Source organism: Anser cygnoides, chromosome 2, assembly GCF_040182565.1.
Source record: "Anser cygnoides isolate HZ-2024a breed goose chromosome 2, Taihu_goose_T2T_genome, whole genome shotgun sequence".
NCBI lineage: Eukaryota > Metazoa > Chordata > Aves > Anseriformes > Anatidae > Anser > Anser cygnoides.
In genome coordinates this window covers 9102259-9127902 of record NC_089874.1, presented here as the reverse complement: position 1 = coordinate 9127902, position 25644 = coordinate 9102259, and the positions used below count along the sequence as shown (strand labels likewise).

Here is a 25644-nt window from a genome sequence, read left to right as displayed (position 1 = left end):
CCTCAGATCCACCATTAATTCAGTCCTAATTAGCTGACCACACCTCTCAAATATTATTCCCACTAAGTCACCTCAAATGACTACAGAGTAAGAAATAGACAACTTCCTTTCTTGCTTCAAAATTCCTCTAAATGTTCAAGTAACTTCAAATAGGGAATACAAATGGATAAATTCTGCTAGATCCTTTCTAGTACTTCTTCTCTAAACACTTAAGGGGTTAAGCTTTAAGTAAGAAATAATTCAGAAATAAGAAATAACTACCCTGAAACATTAACATTTACATCCAGGGCTGTTAAGTGAATTTAATCAGTCCCAAATCCAAGCAGACTGGATCCTGATCAACATTACCCTGATTTAATACTACATTATTTCTTATAATTTAGAACTGAAACCAATATGCTAACATGCTCATTACAACTTTGTTCAACTCTTCAATTACATCCTTCTGCAAAAGGTTGTAAGAATTAACCATTACATGGTTACAAGTCACTTCATTAGCCCTAAATTAATAACACCTGGTTTCCAATGGATTTATGACTTGCAATTGATTAGCTCTGATTGAAGCTCTTCTCACAATTGTAACACGCAGGGGCTCTCTGTGTTGAGAAGTCTCTGCTAGATGAGACAGTAACTCAGAGGCAGTTTTTCTTTTAGCTAGGTCACTAGCCACATGTAGGTCTCTCCCTCATGAGAACGTCATTACCTTTAATGTTTGTGCACCTCTGCCACATTCAAGCAAAATAAGCCATCCAGTTCAAAGTCACAGGGGAAAGCAACCTAAAAGTATTTTTAACCCCGGAGTTTTTAAGAAACGAAGCAAACAGAAGACTGATTGACTCCTATGCTAAGATCAGGTGATCCTAAAAACAGAAGTCAAGTTTTCACATATCCACAGATTCCTTTTATAATGAGAAAAAGGAAGAATGTACCATGGTCGGGAATACTTCTTTGACCTTTTTCAAATGGCTTGTCAGCAAAGTTGTCCAACCATTGCTATACTGCTATAAGTCAACATTTATACATAAACAAGTGAATTCTAACAGCACAGAGGCATTTGACATGTAACAAAGCAAGAAAAGGTAGCTCCGCAAGATAAAACGTTCAAGTCAGAAAGTAAATTTGTCTTCAGCTCAAGAGCTAACATACTACATTTAATAAAACAAACACGCGATATGTACACAGTGACACTTAATTCCTAATCCTAATATATCTGATAACCTATGCAAAATTTATAAAGTGCTTCATAAGGGAAGACCATATTATACCCATTTTACAAATTATTGAGTCAGGGAAAGATTAAGCACCTTTCTCAGGGTCATAGAGCAGGTAACTAGCTGAAGTGGAAAAAAAACACTCAGGGCAGCCAAATCACAGTACTGCATCCTCTTAGTTAAGACGGCCTTCCTTCTCTTAATGAAAAAAAAAAAAGATGACTCTTTGCTAGTACATTGCTTACATAAAAAGGCAGCAAGCACTCAGTGTTTTCCTTCAGGCAAAAGGAGCAGTCCTAACAAAAATGTTCAATCCATTTTATTCCATTTAAAAAACTGTTGCATACAGGATTAGCTAGGTTTGCAGTACTTCTTGATTTGTAAAAACAAAAGTGAACAGAATTAAAATCTAATTTCACAGTCAATTTAAAAAAATAATTTCCAATTTTTCTACGCTGATGTAAACACACTTCAAAGATGTCAATTACAATGCCTTTACAGATATTCCTTGTCCTTCTATGTCTTTTCAATCCCAAATTGTGTTTATTGGCACAAGCAAGTTCACGTCAAAGGAAACCATACATGAGATACTTGTGCTTTTTTAACAGTTACTTTTAAAATGTTAATAAGGTTTCTACTTAATACTAAAGGCTGTTGAAGAGAACTCTTGCCCTTAAACCCACAATAATTTTAAACAAGAAAATATCTCGTGTTTAAATATTGGCAAAAATTACATAAATTTAGTTGATGAAACTGCAGTTATATTGTTTAACCTTTTTATACTTCATAGAAGACATGTGGCAATTTAAGAACTCAGCTACTGTACCAAACACGGACATCAATTGCTTAGCTAGATATCTTGAACAAATATTCTGCATCAAAATCAGCCAGGTATGCACATGGCAATCAAAAGTCACAGCAGGTTTCCAAACTCTGCTTTTTCCAAACACATCTGACCTCTATGCAAATAATTTACTGTGTGATACCACACAGATGTTCACAAAAACCTACTTTCCCCCTTCAACACTGTAAGCATTAACAGAGGGTAATTTTTGTGGTTTATGTATTTGGGAAATAATACACAAGTTGTTACTTGAAAATACTTCAGGCAATATTGCACAAATATATGTATTTTTTGCTTATTTTGATTATTTGCAAACCATCTGAATTAAAAATTCAGGACAACGGAATTGTGAAATATTGAAAAGTTATCTAGAAAGGTGCTTCTCTACATTATTAGAATTAAAAAAACAAGTAAAATAATTCTTGTGAAACAGTTCGATGCCCTGTTTGTTTTGCAAGTTAGAAACATACAAAAAACAAGGTCACACAATGCCATTCTCATTTCTTGATACAAAAATATGAAGGCATTTAAATGCCTGAAGTAATGATAAAAATACAATTTTGCCGATTTTTACAATAAAATATATGCTACTTTTTAAGCTTAGGGATTTTTTTCCAAATAGCCTTTATTATATCAAATAAAGTAAGGATTCTATTTATGCAGAAAGACCCAAGTAATAAAATGGAGCCCATATTCCTTAAGACAAGATGCATTCACGCCTCTCCCACTGGAGAGATTGGTTCAACAATTTTACAGTTAAACAGAATTAATTCTACTCTCAAAAATCCATTGACCTTAAGCTTTTAACAAACATTTTCAACTGCAGAGTGTACTGTCAATATTTACAAATTCTTAAAATTATATTTCACTAGAACAGCCTTTATTTGCTGTATTAATATTTCCTTGCAAATGTATGCTTATCCATATCAAAGAAGAAGAAACAGCTGCTACTCACAGGAAATCTCTGGGGTCCTACGGCAGGTCTTGGCTGGGCTGGAACTGGCAGCAAGGGCACTGAAACAAGAAGCACCTTTTAACACCATTTGTTTTACCTAACAGTTGTTGCTGTTATTTCCAAAAGTGGTTGCAATAAGAAGCCATGATTAAAATCTGCTACATTTACCCTCGCATGTCACAGCTCCTACAATTAACTTTAAGCAACCATTCCCTCCCCCGCAACATGCAACAGGGCAATTAGGATTCTCCTCGTTCATTTACATAATTTGATTCTGCATTCTCCAGAATGAGATTGCTTCTTGCTTCATGAAGGAAAAAAAACCAGAATATGTATTCAGCCAAAGGTATGTCTCAGACAAAGCTGACACGGACTCTTAACAATAATCTCATGTTTCAAACAGAAGGACACGTAATTAACTCACCTTCTCAACTTAGTGCCCCTCGTTTCCTACTTATCTCCCAGTCTCACCACCCACTTCCCATAGCAAACACTGGCATCAGAAAAGCTAGCTGGCATAAATCACTGTTCATGGAAGGGTAAAATGAGGCAGGTAGCAGCAATTAAGAGCAAGCAAGAACTTCTTAATGTGGCTTTTTTCTTAATATGGCATATGCAACCGTAGTCATAGTTTGTGTAATCACAACTGCTGATCTCAGACTCATATTTCATAGAGTCACCAAAAAAATAAATAAAATACGACCCTCTTCCTGAAAAATAACTTCTCCAAAATTAGGAGTTCGGGGACTAACATGGATGACTTCTTCACATAACTTTTTTCTATCTGTTTTCTTGAAATTCAATGTCCCAAAACATCCACTTAAAATGATGGCAAAATGCATAAAGTAATTACAGCCGGATCACCTCAGGAACTCAATCTTTATGTGAATCCCCAGCACAAAGTCTAATAACAGATTTCCCATTTTTCCTTTTTTTTTTTTCCTCCTCCTTGGATTGTCTAAATGGTTAAAAGTACAAATATGTCAATATTAGACAAAAGGTCTAGAGAAGTTAAATAAAGCATTTCAATTAAACAGCACCAAATGCGTTTGCTCATTTACCAAAAACTTGTAAGTAAGGCTATTTTCCTTCAATTTGTGCTTAGCATTTGAAAATGATAGGGAAAATGTTTCCCACACAGGGTTAAACATTGACTTTGTAGACAACTGTGTGACACTTGAGAGCAGGAAAGGTGTTAAGAAACGCACCCTTCTCCCTTAAACTAGCTCCATTTCACAGCACAGTTTTCTAACATGCCTCAAAAAATTCCTTTTTCTTCAGTAATACAGGCACAAGAGCTAATGCATTAGCAACTATTTTTAGTTCATGTCCACGTCTGCCTTCCATCCACTGTTAATTACCTGCAGTTTACTGCTTCATGGGCTGAAAGGGTAAACTACGTGCACCAATCTTTCAGCTCTGAAGGACTGTGTGCAAGCTTATGATCAGGTTACATGAGAAAATGAGTCAGTCTCATCGTGGTTTCTAAAAAACATCTGTCAGTATTGCACAGCCATGACCACTTAAAAAAAAATTGACAGCATGCTCTTGACAGACCAAGGACTAAAATAGCTCAGGTCAGAGAGGCAAGTCTGAGAAAAATCACATAAGGTGGGAAATGCAGAGAAACTTCATCTGTACAGCACACTCGTGTCTATTTCAGTATCCTGCCTCTGGCAGGAACATATAGAGAGTTATATATATTTTTAAACAAATTAATTTAATACTCATGAAAGATAGTTCAAACTCAGCATCCTTTCAGTCAGTCCTTGGACACCTGCTGAAGCAGCAAAGAATTCTCAAATAAGCATTCATTTCCTCAACATGAAATCTTCCACAGATTTGAAAGGTACGTTTCAAACACAACATGTTGTTAGATGCTATTTTAAGAGGATTAATTTGCTTTTAGCTGTAAATTTCAAGGCTATACCTGAAAAGATGAAGCAGCAATTCCCATATTAATGATTTAGAAGAATTATAATTTTTCCCAGGACACTAGTTTTTAAAAAGGTAAATGGCACACTAATCCACCGAGCTGCCACAAACTGCTCATCAGTAGCTCCTGTCAATTTTGGCAGCACCACAGTACCCTTGAAATAGTTATTTGTGGTGTAAACATCAAGGGGAAAAAACATTGAATACCTAAATCACAGGCTGAACTAGTAGTTCATAGTGTGTCTACTTGTACTTTATAGTCCTCCAGTATTTGTAAATTGATCCGACTCAAATTTGGACATGCATTCAGCCAAAAAATCTCCTCTTACAACTCAAAACTAATTTACAAAATGGGACACACAGAAAAGAGAAAATTATGACAGGTAATCAACAGAAAGACATGGGATTCAAATGCCACAAAAGGCACAACTGAACACTAACTGAACACTATCCGCAGCAGGTGTGAACAGACACTCATATAACCATTAAGGTTTCTGACAGACTGAGTCCTTCTTAATCATTTATGAAGCTTCGAAGACTAAAAAAATATTAGAAATTTGTTTGAAAAAACTGACTTGACAGAAGCAACTGCTGGATTTTTTTTTTTTTTTTTTTAACCTAGATACAAGGAGATTTGTCTCAATGGCAAAGAAATAAGCCAATGAAAGGATTCTTCAAGAGTGCTTCAACTCACTTTCAGGCTGAAGTAGCTGGCTACAGAAGACCTTATATATGCTGTTGTATTCAAATGAAAATTTCATGACAATTTACATGTTTTAGTCTATTTTAGAAAATACTGATATACTGAATGCATTTCAAGATGAACTCAGGCCAAAAGGATGTTGAGAATGAATATTTCTATGATTTGCAAGTTAGAACAAATGCCCTTGGTGCAGACAATTGAAAGTATGTGGGCTTATTCCTTCCACAAAATTACAGAGGTAAAAAAATGTCAGTCTACATGAAAACATGATAGCACACCATTAAAAATACGGGAGTCTACGTGTGTGTATCATGCACTTCCAGACATGGCATTCTGACTTCCAGGCATCGCATTTTAAACAGAATCAAAATAAACTTTGTGTCTGACTCTATTCTCTGATATGTAAAAAAGCCTCGTATCTGGAAATAGATTCAGTTGAGAAGGGGCAGGACATCATCAAGAACATGAAATTACTCTCATCTCTTTCATAGTTCCTGTTACCCTTAAATAATTGCTGCTGCGTGACAAACATAGTAGTGTTGTCAGCTACCAGGCTCTCCCTGCTGGAACCCCAAGCAGAGGCACTGAACTGAGCAAGATTTTTTAAAAGGAAGTTTAGAACGGTCATCCCTACACTGGAATTTCTGTCTACCATTTGCATGCCTACACTGAAAATGCTTAAAGATTCATCTGACTACGATAATTTTAAAGTTACGCTCATCTTCCCTGAAGAATATACCTGATGCCCTACATATTTTCCTTAGGTGTGTAAATGTATACTTTCATTTATCATAAGTCTACTACTGTATGCTGAGATGGCCACTTCTAACAGCCAGTGCACAAGACTGACTGCTCACTTATTAAGAAGCTCGATTTAAATCACTACAATTTTAACAATTGCACTTAACAGTATGCTGCACACCTAGCAGCAGAAATATTCAGTAGTCTTGCAGAGAATCCTTTCAGTAAAATAGATGGCACTAAGTTATTTCATATGAACCCGTTGCCATTAACAGGGCAAAGATCTTTCTCACTGCCATACAGGTCTTCTGCCATTGAAAAACAGATCACTCTGGGGCTGCTCCTTCTGAGAGGACGACTACCAGTCAAGTAAAGTATGTGCACAAAAAGTCAGCAAGTTTTAAAAAGAAGAAAAAAGCCACACAACAGACTACAAATCCAGTACTGAAGATCTCCTAACATGCAGGTATGCAACTTGGTTAAAATTAGGAGCAACAAGAGAGGAAGAAAAGACTACGCTCAAGATAAAGCAAGGTCCCTAGAATGCCAAAGGTACCACGGACACTGTGGTAAGGCTGAGACAAGCCTGAAGCACCTTAATTACGTGAAAAAGCAACTCATACAAAAGAAAGAAGATACACTGTCGTACTTCTGACATCAGGCAAAACCAAAAATCCCAGTAGCCATTACTAACATGAGGAGGAAATCTGCTCACATAGATGCAGATGTATTAACTGTTTCAGAGGGACAGAGGAGGAGCATCTAGAATAGTCTAAAAAAGCTATTTTTGCTTTTCATAAACCAAGAACTGTTGCTTTCGAAATGTTAGTCAAATGCACAGAAGGCATACATCCAAGACTAAAGAATCTTTTGGACTGCTTCCAGATAATCTGTCCTGATGCATAATTTGATGGGAAGCACTGATTTTATTAGACAGGAAAAAGTGAAATAATCTCTAAAAAGCAGCTACTGTGAATCCATCTGTGAGAAGCCTAACAGATTTCTATCAACTGGCAATATCCTACCCTGCCAAATTCCTACCTTTCAGTGGGCAAATAAATGAAGCAAAGATAACACTGGCTTGGAGTTTTGCTGATTCAAAGGAGGGAAAAAATACAGAAAACGTAATGGTGAATACATATACGTTTGTTTTGCTTTGTCTAGTTCCAACTGAATCACGAGTCAGAGATATATAGGTGCTTTTTCTTTACCCTCTTGGGGATTAAACACTTCCCAAATAAGGACTAATATTAACAGCTCTGTTTGCTGAGAGCTGCTCTAAGAACTGTAGCCCAAAGGGTGCTTGGTATTGAGTTACAGAAAGAGCATGTACTTGCAGGCTTTGAATCAAATAATCATACATGTGGAACTGAAAGGAGAACTGAAAGCATGTATCTTGTCAAGTGAGGACTGCAGCTTGTACCTTTCACACGGCATTTACAGTTCAAGGACTGCCTTTGTGTATTCTCACTGAAATAGGTGGGCGGTCATTCTGTGACTGCTTGGCTGAACCTAGAATGATGTGGGAAATTCTAAACTGCAGTATTGATTCTAAACCTACTATTAAAAACCAATATTCGCTACTTTTAAAAACATTCTTGTTCCAGTTTTATTGCTCTTTGAAGGCTTTCAAACAGTAAATATGATAAAAAAGTGGAAAAGACTTTACTACTTCAGCCGGCCACAATCCAACAACAGAAGTGTATCACTGTCTTTTTTTTTGTATGAGTTTCTTTTTCACATCTTACTTCAGGCAAAATATTTAAGGAAAAAAAAAATATCAGCCCGAAGCACATTTCCATCAAGAGATAAACAAGTAAACTGTTGCTTCCCTGGCAAAGAGCAAGATGCCTCATATGCTAATGACTGGGAAGCTCAGAAAGCTCACCTTGTACAGGTGTCACTACCGTCCCCTTGAAATGTGGGTTTATGTGTATGTTCTTCGGTTGCTGAGGTGTCACTGGTGGTGGAGTCATCATTATTCTAGGTGTTTCTATCTGAGGGGGCATATGTAGCCCTGGAGGAGGAGAAGAATGATGCTGATGCTGTAAAGGAAGCAGAGATTGTAACTGTTGCTGCTGCTGCTGCTGTTGTTGTTGCTGCTGTTGCTGCTGCTGTTGTTGTTGCTGCTGCTGGTGCTGGAACAGACTCCTAACAGGTTGCTGGTGTGTTGGAATTAACCTCTGTGAATGAGTCTAAAGTCAGACAAAAGAATAAAGTCAATAGGCTTTAAAGTTCATATAACCTGACATAAACCAGAACAAAATTAAGACACCTTTGGAGAACTAAGGCCAAGTATGAATGGAAAAAAACACCTTTCCTATAACATCAAATCAAGTGGAACTGTTAAGATCCATCAGCACAGGAAAGCAAAGGAACAATCAATCACGGACATTAATGTGAAGAGGGTGGCAAAGGGCAAGAAAAAGACAAAATTTGCAACTGAGCATCAGTAATGCCTAGGATGCACACAGAGAACGTTACCAGAACACATTCATTTGTTCATGTATTTTTAACAGTGAAACTTCCTAATCTCATAGGTTAGGGTTCTGCATATGCCGCTGAAACTGCCATCGGCTGCAATACGATGCACTGAAATATGAGGCCCAATATCAAAGCAAATCCCCTAACTTTCGCCTCATGTATAGGAGCGCCTCTCTCTTCCTCTCTGCCTTAGAGAGAAGACTGACCTAACAGTAGGAAGAAAAGTCAAAGTACAAGTTAAGCTATATTAAGATATCAGTGCTGCCCATCTATCCATACTGCTTGAAAGAAAAAAACATTAAACTGCTTTACAGACACCTTGAAAGGTATTTTTCATAACAAAAAGAAAGTCTCTGTTCAGCACTCTCAAACACAAGTAGCCAAAATCTTTTATAATAAAATAAATCAAGTTTTTCTTCAGACATTCATTTTTCTACTTCTAAACTCACTGATACTATGGGTCAGCCCTAGGCCAGTAACTTTCAAATCGTAGCGCACGAAGAGTCCCAAGCACACAACCTTTTAGTAACAAAGATGTGACATCTGTTTGGTTTTTTTCCCCAGCAGCCACATACATCAAGCAAAGCAGCTACAAAGCATGCACAAGATATTATGATGAGCACAGAAATGTTTACAACATTTAAGATTAAAATAAGTAGCAAAGACTGCAGCAATATAGAAAAAACAATTCCACCTTCACTGTTTTAAAACATTCCACTGCAGGGCTCTCAATCACTGAGCCAGCCACCAACTCCTGCTAGCGATCAGCACCTAGAGTTACTGCTGTTGGAAAAAGTCCCCTTTGTTTAATACGGATGACCTTGTCCTGCAAAGGCATTCACAAGCTTTGTTCTACAATCTCAGCTTCCAGTACACTGTAAAACAGTTAAAAAAAAGTGAATCTGGGATACCTCTGGATCTTAAACCTACTGTGTTTTGGGATGGAAAAAGTAAAGTCTTCTATTCTGTCATACTATTTTTTTTCTGCCTGTGCTTTGTAACAAAGTTAAATTTCATCTGAAAGCCTACGAAACTGATTTATCTAGTGGTGATTACTTTCCTTCATTTCTATTTGCCTCCACAGTAGTATGGTAGGAATAAACAGATTTTTTAAAAATTAAAAAATTAAAGAAGTGGCAGCAAAAAAAATCAGTTTCAAAAAACTCAAGAATTATTTCACAGATTCTTTTTTTTTTTTTTTTTTAACTAATTTAGTAATGTGGGACTGAACATGTTCCCATGTTGCATGTAGAGGACTTCTCAAAGGAATTAGCTTACTCCTCCACGCATATGCAAGGCAGTAAAAAGCCTGATTACATGCGCATGAGTCAAAATCTGCTTTTCATTTGGAGGCCTTGAGATTCCTCAGGTTGAGGCTGGTAGCAGGACTAATCCCATACTTTTATGATCACCACCTTATGCAAAGCCCACCTTGCCTAACAGTGCCCTGAAAGAGTAAAATGTGTGTGTAGGAATACCTATATTCCACCTTCATAAAGATTCAAATTTAGAATGCCTTTCATCATAATTCCTTGCAAGTACATTCAAAGAATACTAAGGGTTAAAAGGTACCATTGTCGATGGCTGGTTTGGCAGCAGTGCAGGCCTATGATCCTTCATTCTTCCCCTATCGTTATTGTCTCTCCTTTGTTCTCCCATTCCATGGCACATGACTGAGCCTCCTCTTCGCCCTCCTCTCCTTGAGCCATACCGTCCTTGTTTAAGCTGCCTTTCCCTTTCTTCAAATTCAAGTAATGCTGCTTTGGCTTCTGCAGAAAGTTCTGTTAAAAAAAAGAGAAAAATATTTTAGCTTCAAGCTGAAAACACACAAAATACCATGAAAAACACTAAAACTACAGAAGCATCCCCACAACTTGACAAAATTTGCAGGCACTTTGATCTCCTTTAGGTGGCATGTTAACATTTCATTAAAGACACCTTCAGCAGCAAAAAACACACAGATACTTGTGTCTGGTGCACAGGCAAAAACTGGCAGGTGAATGAAACAAACATGAACAAAAAGGTTTGTTTTTCCTCTCACTTAGCCACAGAAATGTCAGGCAGCAAAATGAATGCCCAAGCAAACTCTACTATCAAGGATATGTTGAGTCTTCCATAAGAACAGATTTTACCCACCAGAATGTTTTGCACATGGGCGTATTCCATTTCTGGTCGATGAGGTGTTTTTTTGCAGTATGTAACTGCTTATTTTATTTCTTGTACATGGCTGAAGAACCAACTGTGCTTCACAAGTGATAATGCCACTTGGAGCACACTTTAAATTGTGTGCTCAGCTCAAGCCAAATACATAACCACTGCTAACACCCACCCAATCCACCCGACAGGCAGACACCAGAGAACAGATGGCACTCAACAAAAACTGCCAAGTTTGTTGGAAATCTGGGACAATGCTGATAAAATTAAGAGAAAACTATGCAGTTACAGACCCGGGTAATCAAGTTATTTGGAAAGAAAATCCAAAACAGAATTCAGCAAGCACACTGTGACACTAGCAGTAGTGCCACTCACCAGGTTTTGGTTATTTAAGGGGAATAACGTTGAACCCAGACTTGCAGCTGAGCATTTTGCCATGTGCCAGTCACATCTCTCATTACCTCTGAAACTGACTTTTGCACTTAACAGTGAAAAATTAAACTAGTCTACAAGAAACACATTCCTGACCTATAAAAACATATTTTGAATTCATATGAATAACAAGTAGTGCAAGAATTCCATTTTTCTATTAAAATGAAGTCTGCTCTTAAAGGAACCCGGGTATAGAGACCAATTTTTCAGGAGAAATTGGTTACTTGCTAATACTACAAGTAAAAGCTGCAGTATCTCAAGATCAGAATAGAAATATTTCTCATTTCACAGTGCTCTTAAAGCAGCTATAAGACACTATAATAAAACCTCTGCACAGCTACATATCCTCCATCAGGAATATATCATTAAGGACCTAGAGAACTATTAACGTTTCTTGCCAGTACAATAGCCAAAGCTACTGAATCACCACCTTAAACATCTTTATAAGCAATCTCAGTCAGTTTGTGAAGTTGAGGATTAACAAAAGGGCACGGAAGGGTAAGAACAGCATAGTCCTGCTGCCGCAGTTGTCCTTACCTGGCTACCTGCAGGTACTACCAGCACAATGGAGCTGCAAAGGCTGTCAATTTGTATGTCCCAATTTTCAGAGGTATTCAACACCTGCAGAAAACTGGTGCTTCTCGGTTCTTAGAAGAAAAGCTTAGAACTTGCTGACAGTCCAAGAACACAGCAAACACGACAGACTGCCTAAAATCCCAGAATCTGTCCTATAGTTTGCTATTCCATTTCTGCATGTTGGTGGTTTGTCTGCCTCCTTTCATTTCCCCTCTCTGACACTGGAATTATGTGACATAAAAGCTCAAGTTACAACTGCATCAGATGTTCTTACAAGATGCTACTTCTGCCCTAGTACCACCTCAGGAGATCAGCAGAGCCCCAGCTGATCAGCAAAATCTCTTAGCATGCTTAGACAAGGGGCAGTGAATCACACTCCTAAAGTCTTTGTATGGTATTAAATGTGCACACTGTGTATTAGCAAGGAAAATTAAGACAACCATCCTCTCATCCAATGCAATCTAAAGCATTAGATGTGCCTAAAACAGTCACCCTATCCATCCTCTGCTGTCAAGGATGGAAAAAGCTGGTTTAATGGAAAAAACAGCTCTCATTCCAAACCTCCTTTCTGTCCATGCCTGAAGCAACTTCACAGGTTTACAAGTGTGAAAGGGCTGACACTGGCTTTTAGTTGGTCTGCAGGAAAGAACGCTCGCTGACTACCACATACTTAGTCAGAAATAATGCCACTACACTGCAAAGCAACAGCTCCCCTTCCTTGAACCAGAGGGGATCCAAATCCTGCAGAGCCACCCTGGGCATGCTGCCAGTTGGAAAGTTCTCTCTTATTTCGTCAAAAACAGGACAAGCAGGACATTTTTTTCCTGCTATTTTCCGCTCTACAACCCTGAACTCAGCAAGTTAGTTTGGAAAGCAATGCTCAGTCATTGCAGCAAGTACCTATCACGGATATTCATTCAAAACACTGTTTCCTGTTAAACAGCTTAAAAGTCACACGTGAGGAAAGCAAAAACCCAGGAAGGCAGCTAGGCTTCCTACAAGACCATGTCTGAGTCTCTCAACCTCTTTAGCAGGCACTGGAGGACACTGCGTAGAAACAATGTTAGAAGGAAGGATGGGTTTCCCCTAACAAAATGACTTCAGAGAGCTATGGTGATTATGCCCTGGGAAGGGATGAAAGCATCCTGGTCAAAGTCAGTCTTGATGACCTTAAACATGTATGTACATTTCACTCTCTTCAAGATGAAGACTAATAAATTATTTCCCTTCTCACTTTACACAAAAGTTCTCAAAAACTTTTAAAGGCAGTGTCTTTAAATCAGAGGCACTGTATCCAGTTTTGCACACAGTTTCAGTTTTGCACACAGTTTCACTCTGACAGATGAAACTCTGAACCTGGAAAAAAACATCCAACCCAAAACATAACCCCCACGAATTCATTACAGTAAGCACCATTACATACACACCACACCTCTGACCACAGAAGTACATTATAACCACTTGACTGGGAGACAAAGGAATATAAAATTACATTAACACATCAAGAATACATCTTCCACAATGTGCTGCTGAAGAAAACAGCGTACCTGTAAAGAATTTTGTTCACACACAACTGCAGGTTTAGAGCCTCAGAGACAGGCTACAAAAGTGAAAACTAAACTCATTCCCCATGAACACCCCAAGCTCTTTACATTGCTATCTATCACCATGCAGCAAAGCACAGACAGCTCAACTGTGAGGTGGGCAGTTTATCCCATTGCAGAGCACTGTGCCACACATGCAAAGACCTAAGAGAAAAAATAGCATGGAAGAAGATTTTGCGGGGAGGGGAGCAGGGAAATGTCTTCCTTGAAAAACATCAGACGTTTGCCCTGAAAGGAAGTCAGACGCAGACGAAGAGAAGATCATCGTTCCCTCCCCAGTCTCTTCTAAAGCACACCCAGGGATTCCTGTGAAAAGGCCACTGCTTCTCCCTGGTTGTGAGCTTGTGTGCATCGTCATCAACACATGCTGGGCCAGGCTGGACACAGCCCTGTCCCCCCCCCAGCCACCAGCTCTTGCCTGCACCAGCCCTGAACAAAGGTCTCTGCTGCTACACCTGCCTTGGACAGCTCTCAATTCAGATGCCCAGGCTTCAGAACCCCAGAACCCCTGTTGTTCTGGGTAATGTACAGATTTATAGCACGAATCCCATTCCACAACAGCCATAAAAAAAATACACGTATTTATATATACATGCACATGTACCATCTGAATCAAGAGGGATTCAGAGAGAGAGGGACTCTTCTCCCATTTTATTTATTTTTCTCCCCATCATGCAGACTTGTAATGTGATCACACCTTGTTCTTCTGCACACAGTGCAACAGAGTGACAGTGAAACCACTCATCTTAATTTCCTAGTCTTGCCTGAAATCTCAGCCAGTAGGTATCAGCAAACAAAAACGAAGCAGAACATAACAGGAAGTAATTCCACATATATAAACCATTGTTATCAGCCTGCAAGGGAGTCTGCATAAGTGTAGGGGTTTGTTTGCTTTTTTGTTTTTAATTAGCTATAGAGAGAACAATTCAGTTTGGCAATGCCAAAGTCTCTTCTTTTTCTTCATATTTCTTTATGAGTAGATCCACAGCATAATTACAACACCAACTCGACAACAATTCAATCACATCCACTGTAAGTTATTTGATTCTCGTCAAAAATGATAAACTCAGCACCTCTAGAAAAATCAATTTAACAGTTGTCCAACAAAACCTCTCCTTTAAACTTTTTATAGCACTCCTGTATCTTGGATAACAAAATATTTAGGAAAAATCTCAGCTACATTTATGCGAATACACTGTATTTTTGCATGGTTTTACTAGCACACACTTGCTCTAATCTTGACTGTACAGTTCTCTCACATGCACATATTTAATGCAGTGAATCAGCAATTATTTTTCTAGTGTCTCTAAGTGTCAAGATTAATTTCACTATCCCTGGTAATAAAATGGTTTCAAATGACATCTTTAATCAGCAAGTAAGAATGCACTCCTCCAATAGAGACAAGCTGTCACAAAAGGTCACCAAAATGTGACAGGATGGAAATTACGTTTGTAACTTCAACTGAAATGTTAATTTCTCTATAAGTGTTTTCTCAACTATGTTCAGATTTTAAAGTAAGGAGATGTAGCTCTCCAATGAAGTTTCATTTTTAAACCAGTAGTGTCTAAAAACCTGTTCTATAATCTCAAAAGCTGATATTTATAGGCAAGGCATTTTTGCTGTTTAACTTTCCACCAGGCATTTGGTCTCTTATCAACAAAATAACAAAAAACTAGACTAAATAGAAATCTTTTCACAACAGCAAGATTATATTTTTGCAAGGACCAGTTAAAAAAAGCTGTTTACAGATTCACGTACATTTGCATCACCTTTTACATCAGAGCAACATCCCTGATCACCCACAGAAGTCAGTCTTGTTCTGATCACTGTTCTTTTAACAGCTGAGCTCTACTATAGAGTTTCTTCTCCTTGGCTAGTCTTGTTTTTACGTTACACTACTGAGTAAACCCATAGATATATAAAAATGCATGGAACTGTCATTTACCTTGTAATTACATGCTGAGATTTGGCTATTCCAGTGTATTCTTACCTTGAGATGATCCTGTTTTGTAAGACTACCAGCACCTTTTGTATAAATGGGATACGGCCTATACGGTTTTATGGTTGAAAACACATTTTGAATACACCTCAGCTAAAATATCCCTTGCCCCTATATATTACTTTTGTGTCTGAACCCTTCTAGATGGTTCCCTTCAGGCTTATTTTAGTCAATATCAACACCTGCTTATAAAAAAAAGTTAAATAAAGGCCTACAATACACACTTTGCCTGAAACTGTAAAAACTATACAATAAATACAAACAACAGATTAAAAAGACCTTGATTCAAAGTCACGCGCTGATGTCTCTCAGAGCACAACAGGAATACTACTGTGAAAGGCCGGTTCAGCCTTTGCAGCTGACTCCTTGTTGCTCATGAATAAGTCCTCATAGCTACAACACCTTTATTCTAGACATAAGGCTTCTCATTTTTCACATGCACAGTAAAAGCCCAAAACTGTGCAAGCATATTACAGGAGAAGGAGGAGCAGCTCAGAGAAAAATCCCTAGAACTGACTCCCATTTTTAAGGCAAGCCTTTTAAAGGAAAAGGAAAATTTAATCAGGACAGGTCCTAGCAATCTAAATAGGCGCTCCAGAAATTTTGAAATTTCAAAATGCCCTGTTGCCCCAAAGACACTGTCTCACCTGGAAAGAAAGCAGAAGCACCCAGCTACCAAGTTTGGGCTGTGTGGGACCCATCTTACAGCAATCCTGCATGAGGAATTCATGCCTACAGCCAGGCAAAACTTATAAATACCATCAAAAGATATCTTCTCCCAGTGATATCTGGCAATTAGCCAAAACGAAGTGACAATTTGCCTTCATTACCAGTTCAACTCTCTCTCTTGCATACCTTGATTCTCTTCAAAAGATCTGACCTTTTAAATTGATACTTTGGTTCAACACCGAAACTATGAGAATAGCATACCCCTTTAAAAGCAAAAGTTAACTTCTACCCATCTCACTATCACCATTTTAACTTTTTTTTTTTTTTTTTTGAGCATTACCACCACTGTAAGCACATCATGAAGGGCAGTATGGGTATCCCCAGTAGGACAGAACATGTCAGAGTTTTTAAAACTCAAGGATCAAATACTCAAGTACCCAAGACACACAGCCGGTCTTGAACTCTCGGAAAGTCTTGAGCTCTCAAAAAACAAACCAGTATCATTCTATTTACAAACTAAATTGGCAGTTGTAAGACAGTTGCATATCTACTGCTTCTTCTGGAAATAAGTGTCAAATTCATTAGCCACATGGAGCTTATGTTACACCACTCCCCTATGAAGAAAAACTACTCTTTTAGATGCTGCCTAATAGAATCAAGTCAGTAGGAGACACTCCCATAGCTCCACCTTAGAAAACCTGAAAAGAGAAGATGGGGGTTCTATATTTTTCTAACACTGTAAGTACATTTGCAGATCAGCAAGTTAGAACTTCTCTAGGCCAAACCAACAGGGGGAACACGATAGGTTCGTAACACACTCACATTCCTAAGGGGAAACATTGCAAAAAATACAGGTATTTGACAGCAGAACAGAAGTAACAAGATCTGTGTTATAAAGTGTAAATCTTCCAGGCAATGAAGTCTAAAGGAATTCCTTAAATTGCACTGCACCACAATAAGCAGTGAAACAAAGACCAGATGGCCGCTGCTTGAAAACATGAAAGGTTTTAAAGACACCACAAAAGTGTCAGGGAACAAGCATTGTGCTAGTTTTCAAAATATTGTAAGCTTAAACATTACCACCAAGGAGACAGACACTACAAATGACTTTGGATAATTTGCATTTATGCCAGTATAAGTTAGAAAAAGGCTGTTCTATCTTTTGCCAAACTCATTCCTAAAAGTTCTAGAAAGCCTCTTTTAGTTTATTTTATATTATAGCTCTTCAATATAGTCCATTGCCACAGAATCTCACCTAGAGTTTCTGGAATGTTTCTCCTTTCTCTTGTCACATCTGAGAGCCTAATTATCGTTCCTTCTTTCCGTTCAGTTTTGAAACGTAATCGTCCAGATTCTTCATCATCATCCTCCTCTTCATCAGATTCCTCTTTTGTCTCATCTTGAAGTTCCAGAGATTCAATAGCTGCCTGAATCACAAAATACAGAGGATATGCAAACTGAAAAATCTACTTTCTTGTGATCAGTGAGATTCAGAAGACAATGCATTTTTTTTAAAAGTCCCTTTGTACAAATTTTACTGGTATTATATATTATAGAAACTCAATGAATATTAAAGCTTTAGCAATTTAAATATATATATATACACACACACAATTTATTATATGTTCTGCATCTGTGTAACATCTACCAAGAAAACTTACTTTGATACAATGCTCTAGGGCAGGTGGAATCTCCAATTAGAATCGCCACCTGATTAGTAGCTGTTTTTGCACACAGAGTGACATTCCATCACTGAATTGACTAAGATGCAAGCCTGGGATACAACCAGATTCACGGAATCCAAACACTAAATCCTTTTTTTTTTTTAGATTTGCTAACAACTGCAAGTAGCATGTTGTAGAAAAATATAGATAACCTCACATTTCTCAATTTTATTCCTCCAGGTACACATAATTGTACTTGTCTTTACTTTTTCCACTCCTTGACTATTTCCGAGTTTTAATTCAGCAAATGATGAAGAGAACGGAGAAAAGGATTGCATAAAATTTGAATATAGTAAACTTGTATATTGGAATGCTATTCCCTTGTCCTCATTTACTTTCCAATTCTCTCTGTAACGGAGAACATTTATTCAGATGAAAATTCCCAAATGAAAATGGATTCCTCACCTTCAAATTAAAATATATAAATAAATGTCATTGCCCTGTGCTGGCAAGATAAAATTAATGCTCTGAACGTTACACAAGTTATATTTGATTTCCAGAATTGAAAATTAGAAATGTTCTAAAACAGTATGATTTTCCATAAAATATTTGGTTACTGTAGATATGGCTTTTTTTTTTTTTTGTAGAAGCCTACTTGCTCATTTCTTAGAGCCAGCACATGCAATCTAATTCTTTGTAAAGCTGCTAAACAGATCACAACTTCTATGCTGCTTGAGGACAGTTAAGAAGTGAGTGAAATGTAACACGCGAGAAATGGTTTAATCTTCTAATTAACCAGATCAGTGCAGTAATTTATATGAAAAAGGCAAAGCGTGTCAGTCATGTAGACAGATATTAAGTCAAACACCAAGAAAGAGAATAAATAGCAGAATAGTAGAAGAGACTGCAAATTTCCTCACAAAAACACAGGAAACAAGATACAAGAAGAGACAGGATCTGGCAAGACAGTCTCAACTGTAAAAGGCGGCACACTAAGAACTCAAGCTCAAAGCTTCAGCAGCTTCCACCAGGTGAAGACACGATCTGTATGCTCAGTTACCAGTCTTCAACGGGCTACTGATCCCACCTTGTTTTCAACCTGCCATCTCTTTATCTCAGATTGTATTTTATCCATTCTAAGCACATATTCAAGCATTGTACTTCCTGACTAAAAATGTTTAAAGATATAGCTAACGTAACAGTCTACGTTTACACAAAGCTTTAAGCCTTATATCTGTTAAGAGATATTTTATAAACACACTTTATCATCAAATAGCACAGTTAAAAACAACAGATAGGATCGCAGGCAAAGAAAATCCTTCAAGACTGAAAGAAATGCAAGCCTCAAAAGCAAACCCAAATTGAGAACAACTGGTCTGATTAACATATCCATGGAAAATCAAAGCACCTCAGAGGAAAGGCAGTTGAAACTTGTGGAACAAAGGAGTCATGTTAGAAAGGGAAGAGATGTTAACGTTGTTTGTTTTTATTAAACAATAATTAAAGAGGGGGAGAGAGAGAGTTAGAATTTTACTTTCAAAAGAGGGACTCCCAGAAGGGAAAGGAGTAGCAAAACCTCCATCAAATCTATGTTTTAAACTATCATAAAACCTGTAATTTCACTGTTCCAATGCTCGTCTTTAAGGTCTCTCCCTTCAGGATCTCAATTTGGGAGTCTGAATCGAAGCAGCTGTTTTGTGAAACAAGCTCTCGCTGCTCTGAGCCTCCTGCTTTTACTTTAGAACATAAACCCCAGACACATCCATTTTCTACCTTCGTGCCTCTTTAAGGCTGTGCTGGGATTACACTTTTCATTCCTCAAAGCCAGGTCTCAGTTACATAATTTCCTCTATGAGTGCAAAACTTACTCGTGCAAGGCTCTATGTGTAGCTCAGACTACAGAATGATTAACGTGGTCTGCACTGTCCTGAGAAATCTTGACGTGGTCTAATGAAATGCTACAGAGAATACCTGTGGAAACTGCTGCCTTTCACTATTTATTTATTCTGGAGGGAAAAAAAAACATTCTGAAAAAAATGCAAGTTGTAACAGAGTACAAGATAACTTCTTTCCTGTGCAACATTAAGAAAATATTTATTCAACTTTCCTGCACCAGTATAACTTTATTCTTCTTAGCCATTTATACCAATTCTGTAGTCTTTCGGGTGTACCTCACATTATTCACCACCTATTACCAAACAACAGCCACGCAGGCATTAAGTATCAAAGACAAAAAATCAAAGGAGCTAATGAAAAAACAAGCACCAAGGAAAGACAACGCTGAGAACGCTAACTGACCCATGTCCAAGTCTGATTATACGTATTATTGAGGGATTTATATTAGCTGCGATGGAGACACAAACATGCCTGACAGCCAACCATATGTTCTCTACATATAGCTACAGGAAAGGTTATCTGAGCTGTGTAGGAGCATACACCCCTTCCCCTGCGATTTGTACAATAGTTGTAGCATGCAAGACTTCTTTTGATCATCTTTTCTATCATTCAGCATAACAGGAGTTATTTTCCCAATATTACAGTAATATAGACATATAGAATTTCAGAAGAAATTCATTCAGGAAAGGACACAAGCACAGGCACAGAATTAATAGCACTTGAAGGATTCTATTTAATACTAGCTAATCATGAATATCTCTGCATGTACATCAACAGTCCTTGAACAGCCACTTGAGGTCACTTGACTGGACTAGTCAGCCAAGGCTTCTTAGCAGCTCTCCTCAAAGGGAGCTTAACATTTCCCATTATGACACCTTGTACTAAGCTATCAAAGAGCTTTACTGATTTTTCATTATGAGGAAAAAACAGTGACCTTTCCCCTATCACAAGGTCAAAGTTTTCTGCCACACTCATTAGATAATTATGCCATAAATCCCAGTCATTCACCAGAACTCCCCACGCTGGGTTACGATCTGCTACAGAGCAAGAACGAGTGCTCCTGCCCAGTTTACCATGCAGCTGCAGGACTGATAACAGACGTAGAAAGCCCAACGAAAGCAGGAGAAAACGCTAATCAGTGTGATAAATGCTCGCTCATCTTAGCACAGGATCCTAAGCATGGGATTGGCAAGTTTTTGCCAGAGTGCTAAGATGCATAAACCAGGCTGAGTGTCATAAGGTTAAACCAGATCCCTTCCACATGGAACATTACAAATCAGAAACAAAAACTTTTTTGACATCACTGGCCTATGGTAGCCCCCGGTTGTTTGCTAACACTAAGGCAGCAGCAGTTGTTCAATCCTAAGGGATTGAGAGATAAACAGAGCAGATAAGATGATGTTACATCTATTCCAAGGAAAAGTCCATTTCACAGATGCAAAATGGGAATAACAAACAAACCAAAGAGTTTCTAAATATTTTTCTGAACCTTCAAAATTTGACTGTTCTGATTTGCACTTTTTCATCATTTACTTCCAGGCTGAAAGATTTTATCTTCAAACTTCAACAAAAGAACCAAAATGCAAGAGTTTTGGTTAAACACAGATGGGACAATCTTATGACAAACACAGACATTGGCTTTTTTTGGTCTACATTTTATAAAAAGAAAACAAGTGTGCAGCGTTTCTTCATGAAATATGTTCCTGATCAAAGTCCTCGTCATTTCTTATCAGCACAAGCCAAGACATGGTTTAAATTTATACAATGAGAAACCACCATCATAGACTTCACAGGAGATTAGTTCCAATACTAAAATGACAAAGAAAATATGAATTTGATTTTAGGAGGTCACATTTTTATGAATATTTCATAGAAATCATTAGTGATATCATTCTTCTAAGAAGTATTTAGGACATGATAACTCATGTAACTGACAGTTTTACCAAATCTATTTGCTGCTGAAACATCTTGGTGTTGAGATTTCCTTTTTACCTTATAAAGGCAAAAACATCTTCTGAAGCACTGCTAGGGTTTTCAAGGAAGCTCCACGAAGACTCTTATTAATTCAAAATCCAAGTTCTAAGCACCTTTTCAAATGAAATATCAAGTGAAAAACTATGCCCTGAAACTGATCTAGACAAGGATAAATTTTTCCTGCCCCTCCCTCCCACCTCCCACCTGAGTGCCCCTAACAGGTCTCTCTCCCTTTCCTGCTTCATCAGTTTCCCCCAACAAGTTCCAATCCTATGGCCAGCCAGCTTTTCTGACTTAAAAAAAAATTCTTCATGAAGTATAATGGAATTGTCTATTTCTGTAATGTGGAAACTGCTTAAAATACAACGCTGCAGAACACTTTTCTCTATCAGCTCTCTCCCCATTATTCAGATGCCAAATCTCAGTCAAAAAAGTAACAATGCTATTTGTAACCTCATCTACTACAGCTTTGTTCTTGCCTTGTATTTTCTACAGGAGAATGCCAACGATTACCCTTGTTTACAAGATGTGAATGTTACGAGATTTAATGAAGAGTGCCTGTTATGTAACATTCAAATAAAAAAAATTGGCGTTGGAGCCCTAAGTGTCACATACGAGAGCGCATACTTTGCAAAGGTTCTCTTTGTGGTATCCTCATCGGAAGATTCCAACTGATAGCCTAAAAACAAGGGTAAATACGATACATCTGGAATAATACAGGAATTAAAAGATAGTACTGTTTTGGAAATAAAACTGTGGAAATCTGCAAGGTGTAAGAATGAAGTCAGAATGGAGATCAACAGAATAAAGATGAAGCCAGCACACTGACATTATATGACAAACAAGTTCTCTAAAAGTTCTATTAACAAAGTCAATTAAAAACGCATTAATGGTGCCTTTCAAATGAAAGGAATTTAACTCTGAATTAGACAAATTTAGACAACATTTATTACAGAACTGACTAGTTTATTGTCTAAAAACGAAGCCGTGTTTTTTTAGAGCAGTCAGTTTGACAGTGAAGAACAGCTATGTACTTAATTTTACATAATGTACCATGCTCTCAGCCTGTGGCTGCAGACAGGACAAGTGCATCAGACTGCTTATAAAACACCAGGAGGAAACCATTTATCCAGTGAATGGACAAAAAAATAGATCTCTAAATGCTGTAAAGGTTTTTGGAAGAGTAGATTTAATTTTTAGGAAATAAACTATGTTTAAGGTATATTTGGTATAGACTGTTACGACTGCACAGAAAAAGAGTGAACAACATAGGTGGGTTCCTTTCAATGTGTCTCTGTTCCTCTACCAAAGAATGCTGGTTTATTATCATTTTGATGCAACTGAAGAATATCACAGCACACCCATTTGTTAGAACCTTACAGAATAATGCTGCTTTGTCTTTGAGGAATTAATTTTCTGATGAGCTCAGGCTCCAAAGAGGGAACACACTCTGACTACACTTCTCAGCAGGTATTACACTCAATCCTATTTAATTAAGAACTGGATAAAAGTAATATGAAAACGGATTCCTGGTGGGGAAAGGAAAAAAAATCCCTTTGCAATCCACACCAAAAGCTTGCTGCAAATTATGAACAGGTATGATACCACTGTTTCAGGCTATAACGAGTGAACATATACTTGACAGCTTTTGGCATAAGCTTTCTTCTCACAAATGATGGAACTTATTTTCTTTCCCAATCGAAGAATTAAAATAAACTTCATAAAAAATTCTGTCCCAATACAACTTCTTTCAAAACAACAATCTGGTCTTTGCGTTTCTGACAACGGAACTTTGCCGTTCTGACATACAGAACATTTCATGTTCACACTCCTCAAAATGGGCTACCTGAGAGCTATACACTCTCAACAGCAGTGAATTATCTGTCTGGAAAACAATGCACCGTAACTACCTGAGATTTTAACAGACAACCTAAATATGACATAGCGTTACTATCATTCTCCTACCGAAAAGCATCCCTGAAGTTTCTAGTGCTGAAGCCAAGATGAAACATTGTCACTTTGAACTCTCCCTTATGATTTTCAGCCCAAGGGGCAGACTTTTTTTTTTCATTTTTTTTAATATCTGACAATACAGATGCTATCGCAACTCATCCTACATAAACACTAATGCCACTGATAATCCAACATTGGCAAAGCTGCATCAGCTCTTACCCACCAATATTCACAATTCCAGAAATTTAAATTCTGAAAAATCATTAATTTGATTGTCCACTAAATTCACCACATACCTCTTCTGATTCATTTGTTATTGTCTGGGGTTCTTCCAGCTCCTCATCAGCTGTATATTCTTGTTCTTCCATTGCTTGCTCATTATATGACTGCATGTAATCTTCGTCCTAAAGGAATAATGCAAGAAGATGAAAAGACATAGGCAAACTTTACAGCAACACAAACCTGTCAAGAGAAGGTGTCTGTATGCATTGTTATTGTTACCAGAACTGGAAGAGAGGTATTGTATCTATCAGAATTCTCAATTATAAGTGACAGATTATATACCATTACCACGGCTTTTAACTGGACAATTTCAATATTACCAAAATTATAACCAAAACATTTTTATATCCCAGCAATGGCATCACAAAGATCCTGTCTATTACTGCTTAGCCCATCTACTTCTGTATTTCATTTTGATTACAAATTCAAGAACCAAAAACTGCAGTAATTTCTTTCTAAAAGAAATATGCACCTATAGCACATATATGTTAATATCAGGTTTCAGCTCATCAAAAATGTAAATATGCTTACAAGATTCTCTAATTATTTGAGTTACATTCTGCACAATCCTGAGCAACTCTCTACAATTCTCAACAATAAAGTAGAGAAAAAGTTTGCTGAGATTTTAAGGAATCTCACTGATCACATACAGTTTTAATTAAAATTGAATCATTTAACTAGCAATTAAAGGCACCATGTGTTCTCTAATATACAGTTTAAATTATTCCAAATTATGCAGGTGACATTTTCTCAACTAACCTCCAATCTCTTTATTCAGGTTTAGACAGTTCTCACTTACAAAAAGGATGAACAAGCAGGACATCAATCACTTTGGGATATTAGCACCTTAAAGATGTCTTTAGCAGGTCAATAATCTTTTCACCTTCGAAGGACTTTATCAGATCTTGTCTAAAGCCTGGATAAAAGCTTTTGCATTAAGTACTTCTAACAATTGGCAGTGTATCTCCACCACACAAAGCTGTTTTCTTCCTTAAGGATACAATCCTCAAGGTCATGATTCTCAACTGCCTTCCAGCATGACAAAGGAGCATTACCTACCGCCAAACAAGCTGTCAACACAAACTTTGTCACAGCCTAGATAAAGAAACTGGCAGACAGTGATAATAGGTCTAATTTCCCCTACTCCCTAGGGAGGTAAACAGATTTCAAATCAGTCTGAAACCCTATGCACATGAAGCAACGTTATCTTTGAAGATACAATAGAAAGAAACTCACCGGAAATTCATCTAGGGGTTCATTGATTTCAAGGTCTAGCACTTCATCATCTTCTCCAGGCTCTTCCCCATATTCTATTTGGTCTTCTGTCAGTTCAGGATCGTTGCCTTCATAATGTCCTTCCTCTGCATACTCTGAAGCATACTCTTCAGGTGCTTCAGATTTGTCGTAACCAATTTCATCTTCCCCTTGGTCGTACTCAGACTCATGTTCTATTGATTCATCATTGATGGTCTCAGAGAGTTCGTAGGATGTAAGTAAGCCAGATGTAGCGTCGAGGCTAACTGTGACACCTTGGGAACTACAGCATAGGGGAAAAAGATTCAAAGGTT

At 37.7% G+C, this 25644-nt stretch overlaps 1 protein-coding gene across 6 annotated transcripts in view; it reads right to left on the bottom strand.

Annotated features, from left to right (window-relative positions):
* Nucleotides 1-25644, bottom strand: part of RBM33 (RNA binding motif protein 33) — a 102754-nt gene that overhangs the window by 58268 nt on the left and 18842 nt on the right. For 5 of the 6 annotated variants that reach the window (XM_048062259.2, XM_048062260.2, XM_048062264.2 and 2 more), the window contains exons 5-10: nt 25313-25613; nt 24091-24198; nt 17563-17734; nt 10446-10654; nt 8278-8584; nt 3011-3069 (exon numbers count right to left, since the gene is read on the bottom strand). In XM_048062259.2, coding sequence (XP_047918216.2) covers nt 3011-3069; nt 8278-8584; nt 10446-10654; nt 17563-17734; nt 24091-24198; nt 25313-25613 — 1156 coding nt within the window. The remainder of the gene's footprint in view (nt 1-3010; nt 3070-8277; nt 8585-10445; nt 10655-17562; nt 17735-24090; nt 24199-25312; nt 25614-25644) is intronic. The other variant, XM_048062263.2, reaches the window with a different exon arrangement.